General features: G+C 35.1%; 1 protein-coding gene across 1 annotated transcript in view; it reads left to right on the plus strand.

Moving 5' to 3' along the window:
* The first annotated feature begins 1137 nt into the window (after positions 1–1137).
* Positions 1138–13186, plus strand: part of LOC149780575 (centromere protein N-like) — a 40706-nt gene continuing 28657 nt past the window's right edge. Inside the window, exons 1-3 of the mRNA XM_089937689.1 lie at positions 1138–1406; positions 5546–5594; positions 11179–11238. Of these exons, the coding sequence (XP_089793815.1) occupies positions 1233–1406; positions 5546–5594; positions 11179–11238 (283 nt within the window). The 5' untranslated portion in view covers positions 1138–1232. The remainder of the gene's footprint in view (positions 1407–5545; positions 5595–11178; positions 11239–13186) is intronic.

The raw sequence follows: 13186 nt of genomic DNA on the forward strand, positions 1-13186 counted from the left end.
TCTCGTTTCTTTACTCGATACTCGCATTTTAAACTCGATACTCGATTTGTGAGCTCGATACTTACTCGTTTGTTTTATGTAAAAAATGCTCGATGCTTTCTTTATAGATTCGATACTCGCCTTTCCAAACTTAACACTAGCTTTACTTTATTAGATACTAGCTTCTCTTTACCTCATATTCGCTTTATTCAGCTCAATATTTGCTTGTAATAACGCAAGGCAAGCTTTTCTGTAATAGACACTCGCTTTTCTTTACTCGACATTCACTGTAACTTTTTCTTGATGAAATTAGTGTTTGTGATAACAACATATCCTTTTGGAACAAATTAACAAAAGAGCCCTTGTTTTTTATAACTTTAATCTCCCAGCTGAAATTGCCACGTAAAAATACACCGTTCAACACTTTCTTTTTTTTGGTGTGTCTTAGTGTAACAATTTAATTACTTAACTTCAACTGGAATACAATTATTACAATGAAAGGGACAGCAGATAAAATTTAAACATGAAATTATAAAATAATATCACCATTTTATTCATACCGGAAATTGTTTTTATTATCATTCTTCTATCGATGATTATTTCGTAATGATAAAAAAAAAAAAAAAAAAAAAAAAACTCACAACGAAGGAATAATTATTCTACTTCAAATAATAAATTATTACTTTACAATCTTTTGTTTTTAATATCAGAGATAATTCATTTTAAGAGTTTAACTTGCATTTATAACAACAAGCCACTTGGCCTTCGGTGCTTACAGTGTTGTCTAAGTATGTTGCCGACATTATTTTCCCTCTTTTATTGATTTATATTTTGATCTGAAAATCAGTGGTAGTTTGGGCACTTTATTAAATCTATAGACATGCACAGTAAATGTGCTATATCTATCCCTGTTAAACGCACGTTATGTTTTACAGTGTTATTTTTTAATAAGACTCGGTTCTTTTCTTATGAGATGCAAAGAAATTAGTGACTAAATAATTTGAGAATTCGTGCAAGATAAGATTTCGTTCTTGCCTTAATTCGTAGAAAATCTGTCCAACTGTTTTCATGATCACTGATCGTACTTTCTCCGGGATATAATTCATATTGGATAATTACCTTTAACGCCGTTTACATCATCATTTATGCGTACACAGGAAAGGCGCCGAATTTGTATTAAACTTGTCAAGAACATAATTATTAATGTGAACTATTACGTCCATTTAACATTTTCTTCACCCCCTTTCATAAAAATGGAAGTGGACATTCTAAAGCGCTGCGTTGGCAAATGCAAAACTTCAGATATTTTCCCCGTTTTGAAAAAATGGAGTTTTTTGTCCTCGTCTGACATTTCTCATCTCGAATCATCAGAAACAACCAAAGGACCCAAACGAAATTTTGTACTATTCATAGCAGAGATTTGTTCGGTACTTACACCAGCTTAGTCTAAGGTTCTGTTTATATTGCAGTGATGGATAACATTTATTGAATATAAGTCATTTAATATTCGCTAGGAGCAGGGCGCAGTGTAATCCTACAATGTAAGACATGGCACATGTTTTGTTTAAGGGCTATGTCTTACTATCCAAATAACGGGCTTGTATAGCGTGTTCCGATGTCGTTGACGTTGGAACGAGTAGTCAAAGTTTCAGGGATATCTCGCACATTTGGCAGCATATATTGACACTCTTCCACTAATTTATGTGTAATTAATATACAGTGCTCTTTATCCTGGCGGAATGAAAATATGACACTAGCAGATGGACGCATTTACATGTTACGTTGACATACATTTGAAATTTGTTACAATGGGACGGTGGTCGAAGTATGTGGAAGTAGGTTCATGTGGTGGATATGTTTCTTGAATGTAACAAAACGTTGCTTTACAGTCCCAATAGGCATAATATAATTTTATTCATTTTATTAAAGAATAATATTTCAACTTAACCTGATTTCGGTATTCCTGGCTTTCGTCGCTTTCCAGCCAACGAAACTTGAAAACAGGTCCATTTCTTTTGTGAGAATTTTAATTTATTAGAGAAAAGACATCTGGGTAAGTAAAGTCTGACAAAAACATTATAACTCTACTTTGTAGGAAAGTGTCGTCATTGGTTGCCAGTTGTGTGTGATATTTCTGAAAATTGGACTTTCAGTATACTGTTAGTTGAAATCAAAACACGCTATACAGTGCCATTAGTTAGGCAGTAAGACCTATCACCCCCAAGGAAAAAAAATATTGGGTGATGTGTCTTACATTGTTGGACTATGGCGCAGTGATTTTATCTAAAGTACAAGTCACATGGGTCATGTAGGCATTCAGCACCGACTACTTCAGTACTAGTGGCATGTTTTAGAATTTGATTCTTCGTACATTTAAGTGGAAAGCATTCACTTCGTTTGGATTCGCATACATCCATATTTCCTAGAAGGTCATTATTGAGACACTCCAAGAGGTGCATACAGCAAAATCAATGTTAAAGTATGTACATGTTTTTGGATGAAATGAACCTAACTGTGTGATCCAGTACAATCCGGATTGAATGTTGCATGCTATGATGCCACAATGAAAGCTACACATATTGTTAAACACATTCGTACTTCACTAGATTGTGATGATTCCACCCGATGTACTTTTACTTTGACCCAAGTTTAGTACATAGCCACCATTGTAAAAGTCCATAGCGATAGATAATTTCGTCTGGAACTTTCTTGGTGACAGTTAAGGGGCAGAGCATTCATTAATCTGAATTGAATTGACTTCGGTTAAAGAAAATTAGTGTTAAATTTTAAAAGAACAATTTATATTTAGTTTAAAATGAGTAAATGTGCATACATGACCTATGTGACTTGTACTATGAAGTTAGTCATGTCTTTGAAAGTCAGAGAAGTTTTCACTTTACAAATTTTAGCCCCTTTCCCAATGGTCAGTCTCTTATTGATGCAGTATTCTAAAGATTTGTTCTACGACTGTTCTGGTAGCCTGGTGGTTACAGCATCCACCTCGGATGCAGGAGGTTGTGGGTTCGAACCCCGACTGAGTCGTACCAAAGACTTATAAAAATGGTACTAACAGCTGCCTCGCTAGGCTCTCAGCATTAAGAGGTTAGTGTTAGGACTGGTCGGCCTGGTGTCAGGATAATGTGACTGGGTGGGACATCATGCTACATGTCTGCGGCATGATGCCCCAGTGCTAGACATCACTATAAACTTCCACACTGCAGACATTGTAGCGATATGACTGCAAAATCGTTAAAGCTACGTTAAAAATCCAAAACACACACACACACACAGATTTGTTTTATCCACTTAGGCAGAAGAATTAGTGCTTAATTTTCAAGAATATCTCAAAAGTTTGCAACCCATATATGGACAGAATTGCATAGTTTAGAGGTCAGAAGTTGCAGTCCCTCTCCGTGCCCAGAAGCATATTGTACATAACTGAAGTGGCTAAATGTCCATTATAATAAGGAGACCTTGGCAGTTTTATTTATTTGGAATTCTTTGTAATTTTTTAAATACTTATGAAAATTTTCACGCAGAATTTTCTATAAGTTTCAACATGTCTTAATTTCAGTTTCACATGAACTACTTATTTGGCTACACTCCGAAATGAACACAAAAACGAAAGCTAACATTGTTCATTGATGACATGTTCATCTCTGGGTCTTTCTGCCTCTGGATTCAGTCATTGTAAATATCAGCACATTTTCCCTAGCACTCGGCAGCTAGTGAGTCATTGAACTTGCCACCCAGCTATTGTGTAATGTTCTTCTGATGTACTCTTATAATGACAGTATCAGAAAAACATTGCACAATAGCTGGGTGGCAAGTTCAGAGACTGACAAGCTGCTGAGTGCTAGTGAAAACGTGCTGAATTCTGTCATTGTAAATATCAGCACAGCTTGAATGATCAATTGATCAACACATTTTCCAACTCAGCAGGTGGGTGAAGCAAGAGCAGCAGGTCTTTGAATTTGCTGCCTAGCTATTATGTCTGTATGGAAGACTCATGTGCAAGTGTTTTTCTGCATCCCAGATAAATAAATTGCATCTAAATACACATAATTAAGCATTTCCAAGACCCCTGTTACAGTGTTATTGTTTTAGATGCGTACTTTGATGCCTTTCATTGTGACCAATTTTAAATCTGACACAGTCAAGCAGTTTTATGTTGTTAAAATTCATTGGCAGACATTTCATTTAGTTGAAGACCTAGATCAACAAGTTGTTTTCTGCCTTATTTTTTTAATTCTGATAAGACTGGTGGTGGAGACAACTGTATGGAACATCAGCTTTGTTATTGAGGCATATTATCAAGCTACTGCTACTAATTAATTTTTCGAGTCCAAGGCTCGTCTAGCATGGGTACTTGGGAAAGCCTGCCAGTAGCTTCTCGTGGGTCGGTGGTTCTTCCCTGGGTCCCTGGGTTTTATAGGGTTCTTCCTCCACCAGTTAAACTGGCCGCCATGTATAGCCTATCTTGTGCTGAAAGATGGCGTTAAACCCTAGAACAACAACTAATTAATTTTGTTTTGATTGACCACTGTATGCAGACACTGAGATTGGTTCTTTTTCTTTTGATTCATGGCGTTAAAAGCACATTCATACTCACTACACTCCAGCTGCACGTTATTACATTATATCTTCGGCATTTTGCTGTGTATATTTAATTTTCATTGTTTGTTATTTTTTTAAAATTTCATTATGTGCTATGGATGATTGTATTTAGGAAAATCTAGTTAATTTTCTTCCTGTCCTGAATCATTGAATTTGGTTTTGTAAATAACATGTTTATCTCAATCTGAAATTCCCCATTACATGCACGGTCTGCCTGTTGTTTACCACATTTTATATTATAATTTTAGTAACAGAAATTGTAATTATGACAGTTACTTAGAGTTTATCTTGTAAACATTTGGAACTTTCCAGAATTAAAGTTTCCATTTGGTAATAGTTATTTTTAGAAAATGCTAATTGTGACCTGAGGTCAAGTAGAAGACTATATAATCTTGATTATTTAGAAATTATTCATGATGTAAGATCTGAGCAAAATCAGTTGTATTATTGTTGTGCCCATTAATTAATTTTGGCTGGAATTTATTTATTCAAATTATTTAATTCATGTTATTCTTCTTTGGAAATACAAAGTGCTCAAAAATAACATTCATGGAAATAAACTTGGATTTATAGTGAAATTCAAATAAGGATATATTCTTGGATTGTATTATTGTGATTCAACAGAAGACTTGGCACATCACTATGACACAGGCCATCACAGGCACATCAACACTTACAGTGTTGGATTTATTTTGGAATACCACTAAAGTTTATCAGAATTTTAATCATCAGGACTTGTGTTGGAAATTCTAGGATTATCTGGGATTTAATTCCCAATATCTTATGTTCCTTTTACATTTTTCACTTTGTATTTTAGGGAAATAAATTATTTGTTGGAATTGACAGAACTTGTTGGTTGTGACTCTATTACATGTACTTAGTTAAAGACCACAGAGTCATAATACATTTATTATTGTTACTTCAAATTAATGTTTATTTATAATTTCAGAAGAGAGACAGTTTCAACATTGAGGTGGTTGGAGAGCTGGATTTGCTGTGTAAGACTTTAGTACTATTATTGTATTCACTTTCATAGAAAAGTACCCATGAAATTGAGCCTGTCCTGTCTATCACACTTTTGTTAACCACAACTATTCCCATTATTATTATTGAATATCAGCCATAAGTGATATGCAAAAATGTTGTTGTTGTTGGGTTTAACGCCATTTTTCAGCACACTATAGGCTATGCATGGCGGCCAGTATTAATGGTGGAGGAAGAACCCGGGAAGAAACACTGACCCACGAGACGCTACTGGCAAGCTTTCTCACTTACCCACATTGGCCAAATCCTAGACTCAAACCCACGCAGACAGAGGTGAGATGGCAGTGATCCGTAACGGAGAGCGCTTTAGACCACTCGGCCACTCGGGGCCCCGGATATGCAAGGTAGATATTGATGAGACTTTGGATGACTTTCATTGTCCATATTTTCTATGTCATCATTTAGCAGTTATAGCCCTTTATTGTTGGACCCCCCTCCCACTTAAGTTTCAGTATCGTAACTCCCTTAATGTATCACCACATGTCACTGAAACCCAAATAAATGCTGATGCCTATTGTCTTGAGTGAATTTTCTATTGGATTCGGATTAAAAGACAAATGTGGCTGCTGTTTTCCCTCTTTATTTTCAAACTCTCTATGGCCAAAATATTTTTTCATTGTCAAAGACAAACTATCCTTTCTTTTCGTGTAATATCATCAAACATGTGCACCACCGTGTCTGCCATTTTGATTCCCTGATAACAATGTTTTCCCCAGAAAATTATGAAGGCATGTCTCTTTTTGTGTGTAAGGATATCCTAATGCATCACATTCTCTTAGGCATGTCAGCTGCACAGGAACAAATTAATGAATTTTTCCCTCTTTTTTTCTTAAAAAAACAACATTGAAATCTTCTATTTTTTTATTCATTCATAAACAGTTTCATCAATAAACAGATGCTTAAACAAATGGATACATAAACAAGTGGAAACATGGAATGATTTTTAGTTTTCATAGGCTGAAATCAATCATTTGGTTATCTTTCAGTTTAAAAAGCCAATTGTTATATAATTTCAGATTTCTAAAAGTATTTCACGAATACTTGATTTAGATATTTGATGCCTAATTGTGTTCCGTTAGACACATATTTTATTTAAATGAAACATCTTTGAGCAACTCTTGCTTCCATCATCATCTTCATCACAAATATAATGCTTGGCCATACAAATTAAAATGGATTTATCAGCTGTCTTTGGCACAAGCATTTGCTTTCATGAAACGTATTTGTACATAAAAATCTGGCATAATACACAAGCTTTGAAGTTTTAATTCCATAAGTGATACTGTTTCCTAAAGCTTATTGTCTGGAAATACTCTTTTAAGATAGCACCCTTGGGGACACCATAAAAAAAAAATATTTGACAAAAAGTATAATCACAATGTTGTCTGTTTGTCAGATATAACTGCATTTCTCTTTGACAGTAATATGCATGATTGTTGTTAAGCTTCACTTTTCTATTTTCCTACATAAGCCAGGTTACTTCCAGCTTTATTTTGTCTCTTGTGCTATAGGGACACTTAATTTCAAGTATAATCTGTGTATCATTTTGATGAAGTAAATGTCCTTATCGACAATTAAATACAATTTTTATTTGAGTGTAAGTGATGTTGACAAAGGTTTGTTAGGAAACCAAAATGGTGGCGCAGGTTACTCACACACTGCTTGGTGGGTATTTGGATACACAATTGTGACAGCCATGAAAACCGCTCCAGTGGCCTAGTGGTTAGAGTGTCCGCCTCGGATGCGGGAGGTCATGGGTTTGATCCCCGTCCAAGTCATACCAAAGACTTACAAAAATGTTACTAACAGCTGCCTCACTTGGCACTCAGCATTAAGAGGTTAGTGTTAGGACTGGTCGGCCTGTTACAAGATAATGTGACTGGATGGGACATCATGCTACATGTCTGTGGCATGATGCCCCATTGTTAGACATCACTATAAACTGTCACACTGCAGACATCATAGCAATATGACTAAAAAAAAATTAAAGCTGCGTTAAAAATCCAAATCACACACACACACAGCCATGAAAACAATGGATAGGTTTAAATAAGGGGCAGTAACTCATGAGTACTTGTTCAGTTAAATGTAGACCTGTCAACTCATACGATTTTGCCATAAGTCTTATGAAAATTACCTTGAAAATATAAACTTGCGGCATACTAGCAAAAACTACTTAAAAATGATGGTTGCCAAAAAATCAGGATAATTGGTTCATCCATGTTTTATTTGGATCCGGGTTTCATCAAAGAATTAGTGAAATATAGTCAGGGAACCAGACTATCTTTACAGCAGCACCCCAGACGCTTTAAACTGCAGCTATTTGTTCATGAGAAGCATCTGCATGATCAAACTCTTGATTATAGAATTTTTTAAAATGGCATCCTGAAGTGATACATGTTTAAGACAAAAGGGAAAATAAGCTTCTAGAAAAGTGTTAATAATCAACACAGAAGAATAAAAATGAGTATTCAGATTCTTGTGAATAAAAGCTAGAAAGAACACAATTATGTTTATTGGACATCATGTGCCAATTTGAGTACGTCTCGTGGCAGCAGATATGATTGCTGTTGTCGTGTAAAATGGAAAAGAATTTCCAAGAATTGTGTCAGGTTGAGAGATAGCAACAAGCCATTGAGTTACATAGGGTTTGGAACTAGAGTTTGTGCAACTATACTAGTGGTAAATAAAGTCTGTGCGTACTTTACAAACTTTTCAGTTGAACATAGTGTTTAGCGTCAATGCATCAAACTTTTAATTGCGTTTTCCAGCTTTACAATAGCAGTTGTTGATATTTTGTTATACCTTGCTGAAAACTACTCAGTCTTATGGAATAAAATCAGCTGCCTTACTGAGACGGACTCCTTAGGGTTGGCAGGTCTGTAAAAGCAGGGACTATCGAAAACTAAATTCTTTGGAAGACATTTTTTCACAATCCAAATCACACAAGTTAACTTTTGATACAACTTGACATTTGTTGTGTATGGTTGATGGCTCAATTATTTCTTATATTTGTTAAAATTATAATTTAGACTGAATTGCATGATTGTAGTTATTTAATATAGGATTGTTGAAACTGCCTTTTAAATTACTTTGATGAAATCATTTGTTGACTTGATATGATCCCTGTTCAATCTTGTATTTTTGTCATGCATTGAATTCAATTCCACTCGGTTGTATTGGTTGATACTAATTGATTCTTTTCAAAGGTAAACAACAACCACTTATCAGAATTGAAAGTAATCAATATACAGCATGACATACTGGAAGTATATGCCCACAGAATCTTGATTAAATTAGAAACTAAGTGTAAAAGTGACCATTAAATGATCGATAAAGATTAAGTACTTATTATCTTAGATGGTGAAAAAGCTATAAGTAGCTACTTTACAATGATGTTTGTTGCCAGTATGAGTGGCTGAATACAGTGACGTTATAATAAAATTAGCATGGAATGAGCAAGGTGTCAGATTTTGAACCACACAAGTTAATCACTTTGTTTTGAATGGTAGAAGTGGGGAAGGTGTTATCAAAAGCTTTTCCTTTTTAAAGACAGAGGAAGTGCCTGTGATCAGCACAGTCAACTATTGAAATGATTTAGGTGTCGGCACTCATTGGGTAAACAAATGAATATTCAAATGCCAATTTGCTATTCAAATACTTGCAAAAATATATTCTGATTCAAATGTTATTTGTTTTTGGCTCTATGGCCTTCCAGTATTATCCAGTGCAAATGTGTTAGCATTGTGTTATTTACTTGGACTCTGGCAGTATTTTGGGCATTCAGAACTAATGTCTATCACTGGTCCAACTGCCACTGCGTATGATATATTCAAATCATCATAACTTTGGAGATTATTTTAACAATTTTTGTGAAAATTTTAGAATGCACTAAAAATTAACACTTATTCACACAGGGTAAATGTCAGCATATGATACTTTGATTTTATACATTGTGTTTTGGTGAGTAAGGGCTTAAGATATCTCTGCTCTGGATGAAGGTCATTTAGTTTTAGATTTGTACCAGATTTGAAATGCAGCTTGATAGTGATGAGATTGCTTCATCGTTTAACAGTATTTTAGCCGCAGATTGTCAGACACATCCGCTTTTGTTTCTGGATCTATAAATACTCAACAAAAGCATGGAATGTACATATATCTTAAATGGATGGAAGGTTTGAGAAGAAAAAATAGCAATCTGATGCAGTCATATGCTTAAAGACCTCATGTTTCCATCAGTTAGGTCCAGACTATCCTATTGCTAAAATATATGAAGAGCCATCATAAATTGTATGATGTAAGAGGATTGTAAACCAAGAATTATTCTTTGAGTGCAAAGAAAATTAGCGAACACATCATATAATCTGTGAATTTAACATGTCCAAAGTGAGATTGTCACTCATTTATGTTTGTCTAGTTGCATTCATTTGTTGCCAAACAACACCCATGAGGCTAAATATTATGTAGTCATTATTTTTTTTCTGTGCACTATGACTGGAAGTTCATCGTCAGGATTGTTTACATAAGTGTTGATTTTGCAGTGATTAAAATATAGTAGCATGATCTAGAAAGCATTTCCCACTGTGGTATACCATGATAATATATGGGAGAGTAAATGTAGTATAGCTCAGAAGGTATTTTCCAGTGGTATGCAGGTTCTGGAGAATAAATGTATTATGGTCCAGAAAGAGTGTCCCCACTGTGGGATAGTAAATGTAGTAGCATATCACAGAAGGCATTTCCCACTGTGATATGCCATGAAAGTATGTGGAAGAGTAAATGTAGTGGAATAACACAGAAGGCATTTCCCACTGTGGTATGCCATGGTAACATGTGCGAGAGTAAATGTAGCACAGCACAGAAGGTATCTTCTACTGTGCTCACATTTTTATATAAGAATATTTGTGCAGAAATAGAATATTTTAAGATACTCTTGTAATAAAGTGTATTGTAAATCTAGTTAATGAACGAGATTCTGTTACAAGGTATAAACCACGTGATTGAAAATGATACAAGGATCTCTGTTTCAAATTCTTCTTGCTTAAAAATGTTCTTAGTGGAAAACCATTGTCAATGCAGTGTTGTAGTGCATTGAACAATTTTCATGCACACTTAATAATACTTTTCATAGTGACCGCTCTTGGTGGCCTAGTGGTTAGAGTCTGCCTCAGATGCGGGAGGTCATGGGTTTGATCACCGGCCACGTCATACCAAAGACTTAGAAAAATGGTACTAACAGCTGCCTTGCTTGGCACTCAACATTAAGAGGTTAGTGTTAGGACTGGTCGGCTTGGTGTCAGGATAATGTGACTGGGTGGGATGTCGTGCTAAATGTCTACGGCATGATGCCCCAGTGCTAGACATCACTATAAACTGCCACATTGCAGACATCGTAGCAATATGACTGAATATTTTTTTAAAGCTACATTAAAAATCCAAATCACACACACACACACACTTTTCATAGTGTTGAAACCAATGCATTTTATTTTATACCATGTTTACCTGCATTCACGTTTCTGCTTTTTTGTTCAACAGGTCTTCAAATCAACCCAAGAAAAAGCATATGGTCATGCTACCAGCTGGAAGAAAGCAATGGTAATTGTTTATTTTCCTTTTACCTGTGTGGCAGCATGTTGTTCCAATCTAGAGGGGATATTTCCTTCTTATAAAGAAATTTGGAAATTGCTGTTTTCAAGTTGGTGGGGATGTAAGGAATATTTTGGAATCAGTGAGGTGGTTTTTAATGTCTGTGTTCACTTTATTTTTCCTATATCCGCGTTGCTTTAGGGTGAATTATTTTATACAACAATGCGCCTTCGTTATTGGATCCTGGGTTTCCTTAAAACTTAGTTTCTGTGTCTAACAAACCTTTATTTGAATGTTTGACCACTCAGGTGGCCTATTGGTTGGAGGGTCTGCTTCAGATGCAGAAGGTTGTGGGTTCAAAACACGACTGAGTCACACCAAAGACTTATGAAAATATGATGCTAGCAGCTGCCTTACATGGCACTCAGCATGTAGATGTTAGTGTTAAGACTAGTCAGCCTGGGTTCAGGATAATTGACTGTGGGACATGTTGCTATATGTCTGTGGCATGATGCCCCAGTGCTTGACATCACTGTAAACTGTCACACTGCAGATATCATAGCGATATGACTGAAAAATTGCTACAGCTACATTCAAAATCCAAAACACACAAACACTTACTCCAGTGTACCCTCTAGGCATGCTTTTTAATTGGAAAAAATAACAAATTTCATGGATAAAATTCATCAGAAATACACCATTTGGTCAGTATAAAATAGTAATTTAGATAAAAATAGTTATTGCCATAAGAAACTCAGGTAAATAAAGAGTTAACACTTAAGTTGTGCTGCCTCAGTTTGTACATGGAAAAGGTTCCTAGCTCCCATTGCCTCGGCATGATATAGTGAATAATGTGTTAAGAGTGCTGTTAAACCCAACAAAAGAAAAACCAAACATAAATTTTAATGAGAGCAAGATTCAGAACTGAAAAGAATTAGTTTGTGTTTTTTATTTATTACTTGCACATTTGATAAAATATTTATTACAATAACGTAAATGCCAATGGAAAATATGAATAGAGAGTGCCAATTGCAAAGTTAAGGTGACAGTCTCCAAGTGAATAAAATCATCTCATTGTTATTTTAGTGCATTAAGTGTTATCTTGTATTTTTCTCAGTCCCTTTGAATGTTTTTTTTTTGTCCTCCAAATCTTGTATATATGTCAACAATGTCCCCTGCACTTTGGATTCTAGGTGAACGCTGATTATATAATTCATACCTTATATCTGTGTATCTGATTTCCACTCAGTCGTACAATGTCCTCATTATTAATAACTAAATAAGAGAAATTGTACTTCAAAACTGCAAATTTTACATGTATTTGTATTCATTTATGGATGCCTAGATCAGGTCTTTATGCATACTTGAGTTTTGATGAAATATGGCCTTTTTTATTTCACACTTGGCTGATGTTTGTTTGGGCTTATGATATAGTCATACATACTTCAATCATCCTTATTTTTATTTTTTTCAACTTCTCTGAAACAGCTGAGCCAATTTTCATCAAACCTGGTGGGAATGTTTCTTACGACATGCTCCATAAAAATTGTTTACAGGGTGTTCTTCATAGCAACCATTTGCATTTATTTTCTTTGCCAGAACAGATGAGCCTATTTTGACTGAACCTATTTGGAATTCTTATGAGGATAAGCTTTAATGAAAATGTGCCAGGAATGGCTTCCTAATGATCAGGGTGGTTGTCATAGCATCCAGGTGTGATATCTTATTGACATCTTACTCTGAGCTAATTTTGAATAAAACAAGGATAGGAATGTTCCTGAAGTTATTTATATTTTTAAAATGTGTGTGGCTTACCTAGCAGCAGTGTGACCTCTATAGCAACCATGTAAAAAACTACTTAATACTATTCTCCATGAATATAATTTTACAGTCAGCTTTTAGATATACATTCCTTAATTTCATTCTAGTTGTTCAGAATTAATCTGATTTTACAGCT

The sequence above is a fragment of the Sinohyriopsis cumingii genome, chromosome 16 (assembly GCF_028554795.1).
Source record: "Sinohyriopsis cumingii isolate HCF-2022 chromosome 16, ASM2855479v2, whole genome shotgun sequence".
NCBI lineage: Eukaryota > Metazoa > Mollusca > Bivalvia > Unionida > Unionidae > Sinohyriopsis > Sinohyriopsis cumingii.